The 19,779-nt window shown below is 37.1% G+C and overlaps 1 protein-coding gene across 1 annotated transcript; it reads right to left on the bottom strand.

Moving 5' to 3' along the window:
• Nucleotides 1–8,605: 8,605 nt before the first annotated feature.
• On the bottom strand, nucleotides 8,606–9,541 carry LOC102275144 (olfactory receptor 6C2). The gene has a single exon (XM_005899021.1). The coding sequence runs from the start codon at nucleotides 9,539–9,541 to the stop codon at nucleotides 8,606–8,608; it is 936 nt and encodes a 311-aa protein (XP_005899083.1).
• Nucleotides 9,542–19,779: the final 10,238 nt, after the last annotated feature.

Raw genomic sequence — 19,779 nt, 5'->3', positions numbered from 1 at the left:
GATGCCATCCCACCATCTCATCCTCTGTCGTCTCTAAGGGCTCCCCATGCCTTCAACCTTTCCCACCATCAGGGCCTTTTCCAATGAGTCAGTTCTTTGCATCAGGTGGCCAAAGTATTGGCGTTTCACCTTCACCATCAGTCCTTCCAGTGAATATTCAGGACTAATTTCCTTTGGGATTAACTGGTTTGATCTCCTTGCAGTCCAAGGGACTCTCAAGAGTCTTCTCCAACACCACAGTACAAAAGCATCAATCCTTTGGCACCCAGCCTTCTTTATGGTCCAACTGTCACATCCATACATGACTACTGGCAAAACCATAGCTTTGACTAGGTGGACCTTTGTTGGCTAAGTAACGTCTCTGTTTTTTCATATGCTGTCTAGGTTGGTCATAGCTATTCTTCAAAGGAGCAAGCGTTTTTAATTTCATGTCTGCAGTCACCATCCACAGTGATTTTGGAGCCCAAGAAAATAAAGACTGCCACTGTTTCCACTGTTTCCCCATCTATTTACCATGAAGTGATGGGACCGGATGGCTTGATCTTCATTTTTTGAATGCTGAGTTTTAAGCCAGCTTTCCCCACTCTTCTCTTTCACTCTCATCAAGAAGCTCTTTAGTTCCTCTTTGCTTTCTGCCATAATGGTCATGTCATCTGCATATCTGAGGTCATTGATATGTCTCCAGCAATCTTGATTCCAGTTTGTGCTTCATCCAGTCTGACATTTCACATGATGTACTCGGCATACAAATTAAATAATCAGGGTGATGGTACTCTGATTTTTATTTAATCTTGCAGTTTTTATTGTATTTATCCTATTACAATAATATCATTTAAGTTCTCACAAGATGACAGAGTAGAAGGACCTGCCCTCATCATCTCCTGTGAGACCCCCAGAATTACAACTCACTGCTGAACAACCATCAGTAGGAGAATGTTGGATCCCACCAACAAAAGATAACCCACATCCAAGGACAAAGGAGAAGCCCCAGCAAGATGGTAGGAGGGGTGAAATCTCATTTAGAATCAAACCCCATATGCTCCAGAGATGCTCAGTGGGCTCAAACAAAACTGTGTGCACTCCAGGAAGAGGGTGTTTGCTATGACCAGTGTGTTCATCACTGAGGAAGGCTTTTTATCTCTCCTTTCTATTCTTTGGAACCTCTTCAGTGATCAGTAAAATATATGAAACTGAAAGATGAACTCCCTAGGTTGGTAGGTGCCCAATATACTACTAGAGAAGAGTGGAGAAATAACTCCAGAAAGAATGAAGAGACGGAGCCAAAGGAAAAACAATGCCCATTTGTGGATGTGACTGGTGATGGAAGTAAAGCCTGATAATGTAAAGAGCAATATTGCATAGGATCCTGGAATGTTAGGTCCATGAATCAAGGTAAACTGGAAGTGGTCAAACAGGAGATGGAAAGAGTGTACATTGACATTTTAGGAAACTAAAATGGATTGTGATGGGTGAATTTAACTCAGATGACCATTATATATACTACTGTGGGCAAGAATCCTTTAGAAGAAATGGAGTAGACCTCACAGTCAACAAAAGAGTCCAAAAAGTAGTACCTGGGTACAATCTCAAAAAACGACAGAATGATCTCTGTTCATTTCCAAGACATACCATTCAATATCACAGTAATCCAAGTCTATGCTCCAACCAGCAATGCTGAAGAAGCTGAAGTTGAATGGTTCTATGAAGACCTACAAGACCTTCTAGAACTAACACCCCTCAAAAATGTCCTTTTCATCATGGGGGACTGGAATTCAAAAGTAGGAAGTGAAGAGATACCTGGGGTAACAGGCAAATTTGGCCTTGGAGTACAAAATGAAGCAGGGCAAAGGCTAACAGAGTTTTGCAAAGAGAAAGCACTGGTCTTAGCAAACACCCTCTTCCAACAACACAAGAAAAAACTCTACACATGAACATCACCAGAAGTGTCAATACCCAAATCAGATTGATTATATTTTTTTGCAGCCAATGATGGAGAAGCTCTATACAGTCAGCAAACAACACTGGGAGCTGACTGTGGCTCAGATCATGAACTTCTTATTGCCAAATTCAGACTTAAGTTGAAATAAGTAAGGAAAACCACTAGACCATTCAGGTATGACCTATGTCAAATCCCTTCCGATTATACAGTGGAAGTGACAAATAGATTTAAGGGACTAGATCTGATAGACAGAGTGCCTGAAGAACTATGGATGGAGTTTTGTGACATCGTACAGGAGGCCATGATCAAGACCACCCCCAAGAAAAAGAAATGCAAAAAGGCAAAGGTTGCCTGAGAAGACCTTACAAATAGCTGAGAAAAGAGAGAAGTGAAAGTTAAAGGAGAAAAGAAAGGATATACCCATTTGAATGCAGAGTTCCAAAGAATAGCAAGGAGAGATAAGAAAGCTTTTCTCAGTGATCAATGCAAAGAAATAGAGGAAAATTATAGAATGGGAAAAACTAGAGATCTCTTCAAGAGAATTAGAGATACCAAGGGAGCATTTCATGCAAAGATGGGCTGAATAAAGGACAGAAATGTTATGGACCTAACAGAAGCAGAAGATATTAAGAAGAGGTGGCAAGAATACACAGAAGAACTGTGCAAAAAAGATTTTCATGACCCAGACAATCATAATCGTGTGATCACTCACCTAGAGCCAGACATCCTGGTGTGCGAGGTCAAGTGGGCCTTAGGAAGCATCACTATGAACAAAGCTAGTGGAGGTGATGGAATTCCAGTTGAGGTCTTTCAAATCCTACAAGATGATGTTGTGAAAGTGCTTCTTTTTTCACTCAATATGTCAGCAAATTTTAAAAACTCAGCAGTGGCCAAAGGACTGGAAAAGGTCAGTTTTCATTCCAATCCCAAAGGAGGGCAATGCCAAAGAATGTTCAAACTATCCCACAATTGTGCTCATCTCACATGCTAGCAAAGTAATGCTCAAAATTTTCCAAGCTGGGATTCAACAGTACATGAACTATGAACTTCCAGATGTTCCAGCTGGATTTAGAAAGTAAGAGGAACCGGAGATCAAATTGCCAACTTTCGCTGGATCATTGAAAAAGCAAGAGAATTTAGAAAATTATCTACTTCTGCTTTATTGACTATGCCAAGTCCTTTGATTCTTGTAGATTACAGCAAACTGTGGAAAATCCTTCAAGAGATGGGAATACCAAACCACCTAACCTACCTCCTGAGAAATCTGTATGCAAGTCAAGAAGCAATAGTTAGAACTGGACATGGAACAACAGACTGGTTCCCAATCAGGAAAGGAGTGCATCAAGGCTGTATGCTGTTACCCTGCTTACTTATCTTACATGCAGAGTACATCAAGCAATATGCAAGGCTGGTTGAAGCACAAGCTGGAATCAATATTACTGGGAGAAATATCAATAATCTCAGATATGCCGATCATATCACCCTTATGGTAGAAAGCGAAGAGGAGCTAAAGAGCCTCTTGATGAAAGTGAGAGAATGAAAAGGCAGGCTTAAAGCTCAACATTCAAAAAACTAAGATCATGGCATCTGGTCCCATCACTTCATACCAAGTAGATGGGGAAACAATCGAAACAGTGACAGACTTTATTTTTTTTGCACTCTAAAATCACTGCAGATGGTGACTGCAGCCATGAAATTAAAAGACACTTACTCCTTGGAGGAGAAGGCAATGGCACCCTACTCCAGTACTCTTGCCTGGAAAATCCCATGGACGGAGGAGCCTGGAAGGCTGCAGTCCATGGAGTCGCTGAGGGTCGGACACGACTGAGCGACTTCACTTTCACTTTTCACTTTCATGCATTGGAGAAGGAAATGGCAACCTACTCCAGTGTTCTTGCCTGGAGAATCCCTGGGACGGGGGAGCCTGGTGGGCTGCCGTCTATGGAGTCACACAGAGTCGGACATGACTGAAGTGACTTAGCAGCAGTAGCAGCAGTACTCCTTGGAAGAAAAGCTATGACCAACCTAGACAGCAAATTTAAAAGCAGAGACATTACTTTGCCAACAAAGGTCCATCTAGTCAGAGCTATGGTTTTTCCAGTAGTCATGTATGGATGTGAGAGTTGGACTATAAAGAAAGCTGAGCACCAAAGAACTGATGATTTTGAATTGTGGTGTTGGGGAAGATTCTTGGGAGTCCCTTGGCCTGCAAGGAGATCCAACCAGTCAATCCTAAGGAATCCTGAATATTCATTGGAAGGACTAATACTGAAGCTGAAACTCCAATACTTTGGCCACCTGATGCAAAGAACTGACTCATTGGAAAAGACCCTGATGCTGGGAAGGATTGAAAGCAGGAGGTGAAGGGGATGACTGAGGATGAGATGGTTGTATGGAATTACTGATTCGATGGACGTGAGTTTGAGCAAGCTCTGGGAGTTGGAGATGGATAGGGAAGCCTAGCATGCTGCAGTCCATGGGGTCACCAAGAGTTGGACACAACTGAGCTACTGAATTGAACTGACTAAATATCATTTATTATTACCAAATAATTATTAATATATAATTAATGTATAAATACTTTGTGCTCAGTTGCTCAGTCATGTGCACCCTACGACCCCATGGGCTCTAGCCTTCCAGGCTTCTCTGTCCATGGGATTCTCCAGGAAAGAATAGTGGAGCAGGTTGCCATTTTCTTCTCCAGGGGATCTTCCTGACCCTGGGATCAATCCCGTGTCTACTGAGTCTCCTGGGTCTCCTGCATTGGCAGGCAGACACTTTACTACTGAGCCATGTTGGAAAACCCAACATTTTATGTTTGTATTTTGTTTATGACACATCTCGCTCAATTTTAGTACTAGTAATTATTCTTTGGGCTCTTCCTTGAAACTCTCTTGATGCCTCTGCTGAGGCAGGTACAGTTACTTGATAAAATAGCTCCATTCAAAATCAATAAAAATAGTTTCGGATCCTAGTTATGTCACTTGCTAATGATAGTTTACTTATTTTAACTTTTATTTCTCCATATTTTTCCAGTGAAAATTATGACTAAAGTGTGTGGGGTAATTTTCAGGTTTATCAGTATTATGAATTTTTACTATCAATTTTTAATAAATTTTGGCTTATATACTATTTCATTACAAAGCTTAAAGATCCCTAATGTTACTTTTGTATTTTTCATGTTCCTATAAAATTTCTCATTTTGCATTATCAGAAGCACTCAAATCACCATGTCAAAAGATGATTATTGCATAACCAATATTTGTCTAGGTGCCAGGAATAAGAGAGTCTAGAATTTGACACATGGGTTAAACTTCTCCAAGGCATTTACCACTTAGAATAGAGTAAGAACTTAGAATAAAGAACAAGCAAACATGAAAGTGTAGTTTGATAAGAGATATGAGAGCAGCAGATAAGTGATGACAGGTGTGGATGAGTAAGACTAATCGAGTCTTGATGGTCATGTTGGTGGAGGAAGAATAAGACAATATCAGCAAAAGATTTCTTGTGGAAATGTCATTTAAAATGGAGGACCCTGGAATTGTGTAGCTGAAATGAGTGGAAAATTCCTGCCTGCAGGTGCCATAATAAATAAAGTCAAGTAAGAGAGCAAATGTCAAAGGACATTAAAGTAGGCTGATTCTGAAAGTTCAAGAGGGTGAAGAATTTAACAAGTAATTAAATGCTGTTCTTTTCTTGAGAGCTGTAATTGGGTGCATATTTTGAACTCTTGGAATGACTAAGTTTTCATTTTCAAAAATAAATAAATCATTTTACTGAAATTAGTATGCACATTTTCCCCATCTCCTGCATATTTGGGTTGCTGCTTATTTATTTATCTAGGCCTATGGGGTTCCTTAGACTTTCTGCTTTGTCTTTATGATTTAACATTTCAGTAGTTACAATAGTGTCAATCTCTTTTATGAAACTTCAACACAGGATTTAATCCTTAGCAGACATTACAAAGGCATTTCTATCTTTAATCTATATTTTATTGGTAATTTTTTTGTCTTTTTAAAATTTTTAACTTTACAATATTGTATTGGTTATTGGTAATTTAAAAATAGCTTTCATATTGTTTAGATGCATTTAATAAATACAATAAATATGTAAATTTTGACTTAAGGCTTTCTTATTGGTAAAGGCTTTTTTGACAAATTTTTTAAAATTTTATTTTATTTTTTAACTTTACAATATTGTATTGGTTTTGCCATATATCAATGTGAATCTGCCACAGGTATACACGTGTTCCCTATCCTGAACCCTTCTCCCTCCTCCCTCCCCGTACCATCCCTCTGGGTCATATTTCTTTCTTTTTTTAAAAAATTTTTTAGTCTTATTATTATTATTTTTACTTTACAATATTGTATTGGTTTTGCCATACATCAACATGTATCCACCACGGGTGTACACGTGTTCCCCATCCTGAACCCCCCTCCAACCTCCCTCCCCATACAAAATATTGCTTTAGAATTTTGAGAATTTTTTCCTTGTTACCAGTGAAAATAGTATTCTTTCTTTTTAATATTATTTCTTTCCTCATTTGAGTACTTTTTTTTGAAAAATTATATGTAATATTTTCAGCACTGTGAAAGAATGTTTGAGAGGGAGGACTTCCTTAGATTTTCTTTATTTTTTTGGTAAAGTTTGTAATTCTCAAAGATTTGATTTATAAGGGGGCTATTGTTGTTCAGTCACCAAGTCATGTCTGACACTTTGCGACGCCATGGACTGCAGCAACCTAGGCTTCCCTGTCCCTCACCATTTCCCAGAGTTTGCCTAAGTTCATGTCCATTGAATTAGTGATCCCATTATACCATCTCATCCTCTGTGGCCCTCTTCTCCTTCTGCCTTCAATCTTTCCCAGCATCAGGGTCTTTTTCGATGAGTCAGCTGTACGCATCAGGTAGTAGAAGTGTTGGAGCTTCAGCTTCAGCATCAGTCCTTCCAAAGAGTATTGAGGGTTTATTTCCTTTAAGATTGACTGGTTTGATCTCCTTGCAGTCCAAGGGACTCTCAAGAGTCTTCTCCAGCACCACAATTAGAAACCATCAATACTTCGGTGCTCTGCCTTCTTTATTGTCCAGCTCTCACATCTGTCATTGACAACTGGAAAGACCATTGCCTTGACTATATGGGACTTTGTAAGCAAAGTGATGTCTTTGCTTTTTAACACACTGTCTAGGTTTGTCATGATCTTAGCTTTTTTTTTTTTTTCAATTGAATTTTAAGCTGGCTTTTTCACTCTCCTTCACCTTCATCAAGAGGCTCTTTAGGTCCTCTTTGCTTTCTGCCATTAGAGTGGTGTCATCTGCATATCTGAGGTTGTTGATATTTCTCCCAGCAGTCTTGATTCCAGCTTGTAACTCATCCAGCCTGGTATTTCACACGATGTGCTCTATGTATAAGTTAAATAAACAGGGTGACAATAAACAGCCTTGTTGTACTCTTTCCTCAATCATGAACCGGTCAGTTGTTCCATACATGATTCTGACTGTTGCTTCTTGACCTGCATACAGGTTTTTCAGGAGACACGTAAGCTGCTCTGGAATTCCCACCTCTTTAAGAATTTTCCATAGTTTGTTATGATCCACACAAAGACTTTAGTGTAGTCAATGAAATAAAGATAGATGCTTTTCTGGAATTCCCTTGCTTTCTTTATGATCCAGCAAATGTTGGCAATTTGATCTCCAGTTCCCGTCCCTTTTCTAAACCCAGCTCAAACATCTGGAATTTCTATACAGAAGGGAACTATAGAAATGACTTAATCAGAAAGGAAGACCAGATTTCACTTAGGAAGAGAATAGAGGATATAAGATCAGATCAGATCAGTCGCTCAGTCGTGTCCGACTCTTTGCGACCCCATGAATCACAGCACGCCAGGCCTCCCTGTCCATCACCAACTCCTGGAGTTCACTCAGACTCACATCCATCGAGTCAGTGATGCCATCCAGCCATCTCATCCTCTGTCGTCCCCTTCTCCTCTTGCCCCCAATCCCTCCCAGCATCAGATTATTTTCCAATGAGTCAACTCTTTGCATGAGGTGGCCAAAGTACTGGAGTTTCAGCTTTAGCATCATTCCTTCCAAAGAAATCCCAGGGCTGATCTCCTTCAGAATGGACTGGTTGGATCTCCTTGCAGTCCAAGGGACTCTCAAGAGTCTTCTCCAACACCACAGTTCAAAAGCATCAATTCTTCAGCGCTCAGCCTTCTTCACAGTTCAACTCTCACATCCATACATGACCACAGGAAAAACCATAGCCTTGACTAGAGGAACCTTTGTTGGCAAAGTAATGTCTCTGCTTTTGAATATGCTATCTAGGTTGGTCATAACTTTCCTTCCAAGGAGTAAGCGTCTTTTCATTTCATGGCTGCAGTCACCATCTGCAGTGATTTTGGAGCCCAGAAAAATAAAGTCTGACACTGTTTCCCCTGTTTCCCCATCTATTTCCCATGAAGTGGTGGGACCGGATGCCATGATCTTAGTTTTCTGAATGTTGAGCTTTAAGCCAACTTTTTCGCTGTCCACTTTCACTTTCATCAAGAGGCTTTTTAGTTTCTCTTCACTTTCTTCCATAAGGGTGGTGTCATCTGCATATCTGAGGTTATTGATATTTCTCCCGGCAATCCGAAAATTGTTTAGGGAACCTGACTTCAACATTCTCTTAGTTCTTTGAGACCAGTAGAATTCTTTTGAGTAAATCTTTAAATGCTTGTTTCACTTGTTTGTTCCTCAGAGTATAAATAAATGGGTTTAACATGGGGGAAATGGAAGTCGTAAGTATTACTACTTGCTTATTAATAGTCACTTCATCTTTTGATGAAGGTTTGATATAGACAAAGATGCAGCTGCCATAGGTGATAGAAACCACAATAAAGTGGGAAGAACAGGTGGAAAAAGCTTTTGTCCTTTGCTGAGCAGAGGGGAATCTTAGAACTGTTCTGATGATACATATGTAGGACAGAACAACACATGTAAGAGTCATGATAAATATCAACACACAGCAAACAAGAGTTATCTCTTCCATGAACCATGGATCTGAGCATGAGATCTTCAGGAGTGGATAAAAGTCACAAAAAAAGTGATCAATGACAGAGTCACAGAATTCCAGGTTCAGTCCCAAGCAAAATGGTGGAAAAACAATTAAGAAAATGGTTATCCAACAGCAGAAGATAAGCATTTTGCAGAATCTGTGGTTCATAATGGTCATGTAATGCAGGGGTTTGCAGATGGCTACATAGCGATCATAGGACATGGTGGCCAAGAGAAAGAATTCTGTTACACCAAACATATATGTGAAAAATAGTTGGGACAGGCAAGCATTATAAGTAATGGTCCTGTCTCCTGTTAATATACTATATAAGAATCTAGGAATGCAGGCAGAAGTGAATGAGATTTCTAAGAAGGAAAAATTTTGGAGAAAAAAGTACATCACAGTTTTAAGGTGAGAATCCACTAATATGAGGGTTATGATGACCAGGTTTCCAATTATATTCAACATGTATGTGATGAGTAGAAATATAAAAGTCAAAATCTGCATTTGTAGGTTATCTGTTAATCTCTGGAGGATGAAACTGAATACTGGTGTGTGGTTTCTCATTTCTGGGCCCTGACTTCTGTACAGTCTTCCTGTAAAACTGAGGGAGGTATAATCTGACAAGAAAGTGAGAAAATGTTTTACAGTAGCTTTTGTTTAGAAAAGCTAAACAATATATCTTACATGTATTATCTGTTACCCAATAAGTGAGTATTTTTAACTAATTCATGCTGTAACCTCTGTTGATATATCCCTTGATAGGTTAGAAACTTGGCATTCAAACATTTTTGACCACAAAATATGGTGAGATATGCATTTTATATTGTAATTTACTGTACATGCAAACACACACAAATATATATACTTACACAGCTTTGCAAAAAGAATTTAAGTAAAATGCTAACCCTCAGATGCCCTGTTTTCTGATATTATACATGTAATCTATAAAGATTACATATCAACCACTATGCTGTGTATCTGAAACTTAATATCAACTATACTACAATTTTTTAAATAAATAAATTCAAATATGATCACATTGATTTTACAGTCTGCTGAATGGTTGTAACCTGTGTTTGAATAAAAAGACATTTCATTTTTAATGGTTTCTTTAAATAATATTCTCCAAGCAATATCTAATTTTTCTATGATATTTTTAAAATGAACACTATCATTTTAGCATATACTTCAGAATAGATCTTTTATAGCACATTTTTCCCCTAGGAAAAATGAAATAATTAATTTTAGGATATTCTGTTTTCTAAGAACATGTCACATATCACTAACTGAAATTTTGCACAGTTTAATTATCTGGTTGAAGGATTTCTTTTCCCCTGGATAAATTGAAAACAAATGACAGTTCTGTATCAATTTGCCAAAGCAGTTGAGGATTCTGTTCCACTGCTATGACAAGCCTATACTTAATATACAAAGTATGGTTCATATATTGAAAATTCCTTTCTGAGGTCTTTCTTATGACTTTCTACAATTGTTTATACCTTTAAGTGATTGTCACTTATTTCCCACTTTGGGGCACAACAAAGAGAGTATTTGACACATACTGAATTCACTAAGCGAAAATATGTTTTGTATACAGCTGAAGAATATTATTCTTAATGTGTATCATTCAGTCTGATGTGTATCTGCCTGAAACACTCAGACTCCTTTTGATCAATTCACTGATGTTATAATCATCTGTAAGTATTAAATATATTCTCCAGTCTGACTACCATCCTTAGATTATAATAAATTTCTGTAACTCCATTCAGACTTTCAACCTTCTCAGTTGCTTCTGATAAGGCTTCTGAACATACCACTCCACTGAAATGCCATGTGGCAATTTTAGCTGTTATTTCCTTAAGTTTCAATGAAGTGTAGACCTTTTTATTTGCACGTTTTGTTGCAATTGACCAAATTGGTCCATCACTCCTGCTGCTTATGTTGTTCTAGATGCATTGTTTGCACAATATCCACACTCCTGGTTTTTGTTCTGCCCTTCTGGTTTCTCCTTTATAAGAACCTCTTCCTCTATTCATCTTTATAACACAGATATTTCTCACACTTTGCAAGTACACCATCTTCTCTGCTTATCTAGGAATTTTTTTCTTGACATTGTTGAAATCCTGTGACATCAATTTATCATTTAAAGAAAAAGGAGCCTATTATACAGAGTGAAGTAAGTCAGAAAGACAAATCCTGTATGTTAATGCATATATATGGAATTTAGAAAGATGGTAACGATCCTACATGCAAGGCAGGAAAGGAGACACAGATGTAAAGAACAGACTTTTGGACTCAGTGGGAGAAGGTGAGGGTGGAATGATTTGAGAGAATAGCACTGAAACATGTACATTACCATATGTAAAAGATATGACCAGTGCAAATTGGATGCATGAAGCAGGGCATTCAAAGCCAGGGCTCTGGGACAACCCACAGAGGTAGGGTGGGGAGGGAGGTGGGGAGGTTCAGGATGGGGGGACACATGTACATATTTTTGATGTATGGCAAAAAAACCACCACAACATTGTAGTTACCCTCCAATTAAAATACATTAATTGAAATTTTATAATTATAAAACATTGAATATTTAATATTACATCTTTCAATGTTAATCATCTTCATCTGACTATTTCCCACTCTCTTTAAGCACACATGTTCACAGTGGAATGCCTTCTCCACTGCATCTCTGTTCCCTTCTTGCCTTACTCCTTGTTTTCTGTTCTAAAACCAAAAGCTAATTTGGATTGATCTATATTAACAACTGAGATGAAGCTAGAATTTTATTAGCCTAACCCTATCTTGAAACTCTATTGACACTTCAGGTATATTTTCACTTAATTCCACTGTTTCTCTGACCCAGACAAAGGGAAATTCTATTTCTTTGTTTGTTTGATGGTCTTGGAGTTATGGAGAGTGGCTCTAGAAACACATCATGTGAGAGTCAGGTATTGTAGTCATCATAGGTGGACTAGCTCTCTGGAAAACCATTTGTGCTTTTCTCTCCTGGTGAATCCATCTGTTTGCTGTTTCTGACTTATATCTGGCATTTATTGACTTGTCCCTCCATTTCCTGTTTAGACTTTTGGAGGAGTCTCCTAACCTCCAAAACCACAGTAAGAACTGTGTTTTGCCACACACTATGTTCACACTGTATTCAAAATCCCATTGAATGTAATAACCACAGAACTGAAGGAATCTGCCATATATAAATTAATGTAGATAATACTTACCTTTAAGGACTTCCCTGGTGACTCAGTGGTAAAGAATCCACCTGCAATGCAGGAGATGCTGGTTCAATCCCTGGGTGGGGAAGATTCCTTGAAGAAGGGAATGGCAACCCACTCTAGTACTCTTACCTGGGAAATCCCATGGACAGAGAAGCCTGGTGGGTTGTAGTCCATGGGGCTGCAAAAGAATCAGACACAATTTTACAACTAAACAACAGTTACCCTTAGACCTAGACCAATTTATATTCCATAATAAATGGAATCAATTTTAAAAGTAAGCTGACATCTCTTACTTTTGCCCTATCCCTGCTTCCAGTTTCAGGGATTCTTGTTGGCTTTTGTTTTTGGTGGAGGAAATGTTCTAGGTGACTTTCATTAAAAAAAAATTATTTATTTTAATTGAAGGCTAATTACTTTACAATATTGTATTGGTTTTGAGCCTATTATACAGAGTGAAGTAAGTTTAGGTGACTTTCAAATCACACTATAACCTCTTCACTCAGCATGTACACAACACCTGCATTAAGGTCAAAAGTACTACATGACTTATCACTTTGCCTGGCAGAGAATATTTTCATTTATGCCTTCTCTTCATGCTTCATTGATACACTGGAGAGAAATGTATTAACACCAGAGATTAAGGACTACAGTTCTGGATTTGGACCAATAGCTGCTCTGTGGTGGTTCTTCAGCCAACACCAAGTGAGCATGACACTAACACTGGCTGAGACAATTTCTCTCTCCAAATTTTGTTCAAGGCAATCAATAATTTTTTTTTTTTTGGAAAATGTAATTTCCCTTAGAAATACCAGTTATCTGGCTATGCTTTGGTGTCAGTTTATTGCTGTAACATATTCCCTTACTGCAGAACTGGGAGCTGCTCATGGCCCATTTCCCGTATTAAACCTCCCAGAGTTTATAGGCTCCATTAAAGAGAAAGAAGACTGTGAACACATGTTTTAGGATGAGCTGGGGATTGTTCCAAATATGTTAGCATCACATATGTAACAATAAACTAAACAAATATTAACAACAAGTTGGGCTTCCCTGGTGGCTCAACTGGTAAAGAATCTGCCTGGAATGCAGGAGACCTGGGTTCAGTCTTTGAGTTGGGAAGATCCCCTGGAGAAGGGAATGGCAACTTACTCCAGTATTCTTGCCTGGAAAACTCCGTGGATGTGGAGCCTGGCAGGCTGCAGTCCATGGGGTCACAAAGAGTCAGACATGACTGAGCAACTAACCCAAGTACCAACAATAAGTTAAATCATTGGGATAATTAAATAGAAATACCAGACTAAAGATACAGAAAAGAACTGCAATTGCAGCCCACCTACTTCTCTTTTCTTCAGTCTTCAGCCTTCTAGTTGGTGCCTTATACAACTCTGGAAACTTCAGGCACTGTCCTTGCCCCTAAATATCTTGAAAAATGAATTGACATTGCTTGTCTGACTGCTACCTGTGTACTTCTCTTGCCTTTTAGAGAACTAAACATTTTAAACAGTGCAAGGATCTTAATATCAGCAGATAATACACAACTGAAGGCTGCTTCTAAAAGTCCTTCATTTCATGTATTTTAAACTCACCTGCTATTTATGAGTGCAAAATCCAGCATCATCAGTACCCTGGATCAGTTCAAATTTATAAACTCTTGCTTCTTTTAATAAAAATTCAACTAACTGTTCACATCTCTGTAACTATGCCAAGATATATTAAACTATTTATAAGAGATATTTTTTGTCTCTTAAATATCACAGATGTGGCAGATTCAGTTGGTTTTTAATCCCTGGACATCTTGAGAGATGAAGGTAAAGGAGACTATGTTTGCACAAGCTTGTACGTGGACTTCTGGTCACTATTACTCATGGACCTATGCTCCCCTTACAGGCAGTTCTGAGATGACACTGATTTATCTGATCTTTTCATTTCTAACATGTTGCCAAGACTTTCCTACCAAGGCATTTGTGCTCCTTTGAAAGGTATTTGCTACTCCAAGGTCTGGGGAAATATAAGGAACTCTCTCTAGTTTGGATAGTCATGCTATTCAAACCTTCCCAGACTATGTGAAAATTTCTGTCAGTTACAAATTCAGTGTTTGTTTTATGTGCCAAACAAGAAACCAAGTGAATAAGCATGAGTCCTAAGTGAATTAAGGTTTAAATTCACTTATGAATCTTTTATGTAATCTTCTGGCAAAAGTCCTGAAATATGCAGCCATGGGGACAGTGTCCTCAGAGAGCTAAAGATTCCACAATGACATTCAACAGAGAACTTTTACATGAAATAAAAATAGAATGATAAAAGGCAAACCTATCTTTCTTCCTCTGTTCAATAACATCTATATCTGCTACTAGCTGCTCACAGAATAAAGTTACACCTTACTCCTTCCAACTTAAGTTTACTTTTAGTAATTACTGCTTATTATTAATATAAACAGGCTTCCCAGGTTTCTCAGTGGTTTAAGAATCTGACTGCCAATGCAGAAGGCACAGGAGATGCTGGTTTGACCCCGGGGTCCGAACAATCAATTCCCTGAAGGAGTAAATGGCAACCTACTCCAATATTTTTGCCTGGAGAATCCCGTGGACAGAGGAGCCTGGGGGACTACAGTCCATAGAGTCACAAAGAATTGAACAGGACTGAGCGACTGAGCACAGACACACAGATAAAAGTTTAAGAGTTTAAAAGTTCCCAGGTAGTGCTAGTGTTAAAGAATCTGCTTGCCAATGCATGAGAGTAAGGTTCGAGGGGTTTGATCCCTGGATCTGGAATAGTCACTGGACTAGGAAATGACAACCCACTCCCATATTCTTGCCTGGAAAATTTCACGGACAGAGGAGTCTGGTGAGCTACAGTCCATGGGAGTGCAAAGAGCCAGACATGATTGAACAAGCATAGGCACCAGGTTTTTAATGTGATTACCCTCAGTAATTTTGGAGGATTTTGTTTATACTTTCTCAAGCTATTTTAAAACATTTTTGGTAAGTTACAGATAACATAAAATAATCGTTCTCAACTCTTTAAAAGGTACAACTCATTATTAAGTACATTCTTATTGGTGTATATTTCTCTTAATACTTTAATACATACATCTAATTCTGTTTTTTTTCTTATAATATCTAGTGCTTACTATTTATTATAAGTTATAAAGTAATTTCTAGTTATCATCCACAATTTCTATTTATTATAAAATTAAATTAACCAAAATAGAAAAGTTAAAACTTAAATATAACAACCAATATCAATAGCTCAGATTACAATTTTCCCAAAATTTCTTATGCAAATAAGAATAGTCACATTAATTGTTATATTTCAAAACATGCAACTTTCTTTCCATTTTGTTTTTCAAACTATTTTATAATAAAAACTTTTAAATAAACTAACTTTCAACTCAATAATTATAAATTTACATAATCAGTTGGGGAACTATGTAGTAGTCCCTTTAGAGCATTCCATCATAATCTGAAATCAATTCTAACAATTGAAACTTTGTGGTTCCTAAAAATATTGTAAAGTAATTAGCCTCCAATTAAAATAAATAAATTTATATTAAAAAATTACTGCCTCAGCTGGTATGATGTTATATAATTCTACAGATTTTTAATAAATTTATGTAGTTTCTTTCTAAGTAAACTGTAAGATGCAATGCAAAATACATTTTTGTATAAATGTCTTTGTCTATTTACAACATTCCCTAGAAGTGAGCATTATTGCTATTTCTTCTGTGTGTAATCACAGCTTTACTATTAATGTGTGTTACAAATATTTTCCCAGTTTTTACTGTTCTTTATCTGTGTTTACAGTTTTTACTTAAATAGAATATCATGTTACATTTCTGAAAAAGTTTATATTTTTCTGATTAAGACATATATTTTTTCAAATCTTCATCCTTTATATTTTTAAAATGAGATGGTGTCATATTTTTCAACTTTTAAAGATTTAATAATAAAGTTAAATATTTTAATTTTGACTTTCCTACTTTTCTTTTAAAATTGCTCATTATGTTTGAAATCTTCTGAAGAATATTTACCTGTGGTCTTGTATTATGTCTGCTTACCTTCAATATTTGTTTTCTTTATACTTTTCCATTTTACTTTTTTATAACTTTGATAATATATATACAACATAAAATTTACCATCTCAACTACATGAAAGGTACAGTTTATTAGTATTAAGTACATTTCTGTTGCTGCATATTCCCTTTAATGCTCTAAGACACAAATCAATGCTGTTCTTTTCTTGTAATCTCTGTGAATACTTGATGTAAAGATCCTAGTTCCTAACAAGGCAAGTCGCTCAACCTGATGCTTGTCATTCCTTCCTTTTGTTGGACCACTTTACAGCATACTCTTGGCTAGTGTATTGTGCTGAATGGTAATACTTTCTTTTAATTAACCATATTATTTCAGATTTAATAAAAAAGTATTATTCATCTTTGTAATATCTTACTCCTGTTGGTTCACAGGTATTTTCCTTTCTTGGATTGCTGCATTTTTCCTTCTTGCTAGAGTATACCATTTAAGAATTCTATTGATTATCATAAAAGTTGCACCCTTTGAGTCCTATCATTTCTTAAATTGTATTAACTGAAGTCTCATTCTTAGGTGGTTCTTATCCCACGTGTATAATTTTCTATTGGACACAATTTTCTGGAGAAATTTCTTCTTCTTTACTAAAACTTTCAGTGATGAACATATTTTGTATATTGATACATTAATACAATACGGTAGATTGATAATCATTCTTAGGTGTTTAGGATTTTTATTTATACTATTCTTTTATAAATTAAATTTTATTGGACTGTAGTTGTTTTACATTGCTGTGTTAGTTTCTACCATACAGCAAAATGAATCAGCTGTATATATCCTCCTTTTGGACTTTTTTTTCCCATTCAGCTCACCACAGTGCATTAAGTAGAGTTCCTTGTGATATACAGTAGATTCTCATTTCACACATAGTGTGTACATATGTCAATATCAATCTTTTTATTCATCCTACCACCTTCTTCCTTCTTTAGTATCCATATGCTTGTTTTCTACATCTGAGTCTTTATTTCTGTTTTGCAAATAAGTTCATCTGTACCATATTTATAGATTCCACATATAAGTAACATTATACAATATTTGTTTTTCTCTTTCTGACTTACTTCACTTTTGTTCCTTTATATGGCTGAGTAATTTTCCATTGTATAAATGTACCACATCTTTTTAAAAATCCATTCTTCTATTGATGGAATCCATCAATCGATTTTTAAAAATCCATTATTCTATTTAGGTTGCTTCCATGTATTGGCTATTGTAAACAGTGCTGCAATAAATGTTTAGATACATATATCTTTTTGAATTATGTTTTCTCCCCCTCAGGTATATGCCCAGTAGTGAGATTGCTGGGTCATATGGTAGATAATGTTTAGATTTTTAGGTACCTCCATACTTTTCTCTGGGGTGACTATATCAGTTCATATCCCCTCTAAAGTCAGGAACAAGACAAGGGTGCCCACTTTCACCATTACTATTCAACATAGTTTTGGAAGTTTTGGCCACAGCAATCAGAGCAGAAAAAGAAATAAAAGGAATCCAAATTGGAAAAGAAGAAGTAAAACTCTCACTATTTGCAGATGACATGATCCTCTACATAGAAAACCCTAAAGACTCCACCAGAAAATTACTAGAACTAATCAATGACTATAGTAAAGTTGCAGGATAAAAAATCAACACACAGAAATCCCTTGCATTCCTATAAACTAACAATGAGAAAACAGAAAGAGAAATTAAGGAAACAATTCCATTCACCATTGCAACGGAAAGAATAAAATACTTGGGAATATATCTACCTAAAGAAACTAAAGACCTATATATAGAAAACTATAAAACACTGGTGAAAGAAATCAAAGAGGACACTAATAGATGGAGAAATATACCATGTTCATGGATTGGAAGAATCAATATAGTGAAAATGAGTATACTACCCAAAGCAATTTATAGATTCAATGCAATCCCTATCAAGCTACCAACAGTATTCTTCACAGAGCTAGAACAAATAATTTCACAATTTGTATGGAAATACAAAAAAACCTTGAATAGCCAAAGCGATCTTGAGAAAGAAGAATGGAACTGGAGGAATCAACCTACCTGACTTCAGGCTCTACTACAAAGCCACAGTTATCAAGACAGTATGGTACTGACACAAAGACAGAAATATAGATCAATGGAACAAAATAGAAAGCCCAGAGATAAATTCACACACATATGGACACCTTATCTTTGACAAAGGAGGCAAGAATATACAATGGATTAAAGACAATCTCTTTAACAAGTGGTGCTGGGAAATCTGGTCAACCACTTGTAAAAGAATGAAACTAGAACACTTTCTAACACCATACACAAAAATAAAACTCAAAATGGATTAAAGATCTCAACGTAAGACCAGAAACTATAAAACTCCTAGAGGAGAACATAGGCAAAACACTCTCTGACATATATCACAGCAGGATCCTCTATGACCCACCTCCCAGAATATTGGAAATAAAAACAAAAATAAACAAATGGGGCCTAATTAACCTTAAAAGCTTCTGCACATCAAAGGAAACTTTTAGCAAGGTGAAAAGGCAGCCTTCAGAATAGGAGTAAATAATAGGAAATGAAGCAACTGACAAACAACTAATCTCAAAAATATACAAGCAATTCCTACAGCTCAACTCCAGAAAAATAAATGACCCAATCAAAAAATGGGCCAAAGAACTAAATAGACATTTCTCCAAAGAAGACATACAGATGGCTAAAAACACATGAAAAGATGCTCAACATCACTCATTATCAGAGAAATGCAAATCAAAACCACTATGAGATACCATTTCATGCCAGTCAGAATGGCTGCGATCCAAAAGTCTACAAATAATAAATGCTGGAGAGGGTGTGGAGAAAAGGGGACCCTGTTACACTGTTGGTGGGAATGCAAACTAGTACAGCCACTATGGAGAACAGTGTGGAGATTCCTTAAAAAACTGGAAATAGAACTGCCTTATGATCCAGCAATCCCACTGCTAGGCATACACACTGAGGAAACCAGAATTGAAAGAGACACGTGTACCCCAATGTTCATCGCAGCACTGTTTATAATAGCCAGGACGTGGAAGCAACCTAGATGTCCATCAGCAGATGAATGGATAAGAAAGCGGTGGTACATATACACAATGGAGTATTACTCAGCCATTAAAAAGAATACATTTGAATCAGTTCTAATGAGGTGGATGAAACTGGAGCCTATTATACAGAGTGAAGTAAGCCAGAAAGAAAACACATATATATGGAATTTAGAAAGATGGTAACGATAACCCTGTATGCGAGACAGCAAAAGAGACACCAATGTATAGAACAGTCCTTTGGACTCTGTGGGAGAGGGAGAGGATGGGATGATTTGGGGGAATGTCATAGAAACATGTATAATATCAAATAAGAAATGAACTGCCAGCCCAGGTTCAATACAGGATCCTTGGGGCTGGTGCACTGGGATGACCCAGAGGGATGGAACAGGGAGGGAGGAGGGAGGGGGGTTCAGGATGGGGAAGACGAGTACACC

This window comes from Bos mutus, chromosome 5, assembly GCF_027580195.1.
Source record: "Bos mutus isolate GX-2022 chromosome 5, NWIPB_WYAK_1.1, whole genome shotgun sequence".
Taxonomy (NCBI): Eukaryota; Metazoa; Chordata; class Mammalia; order Artiodactyla; family Bovidae; genus Bos; species Bos mutus.
The sequence above is the reverse complement of the archived record's forward strand: the minus strand, read 5'-3'. Positions and strand labels throughout refer to the sequence as shown.

Coding starts and splice junctions, on each gene's coding strand:
- LOC102275144 (XM_005899021.1), bottom strand. CDS start 9,541: ATGAGAAACCACACACCAGTATTCAGTTTCATCCTCCAGAGATTAACA.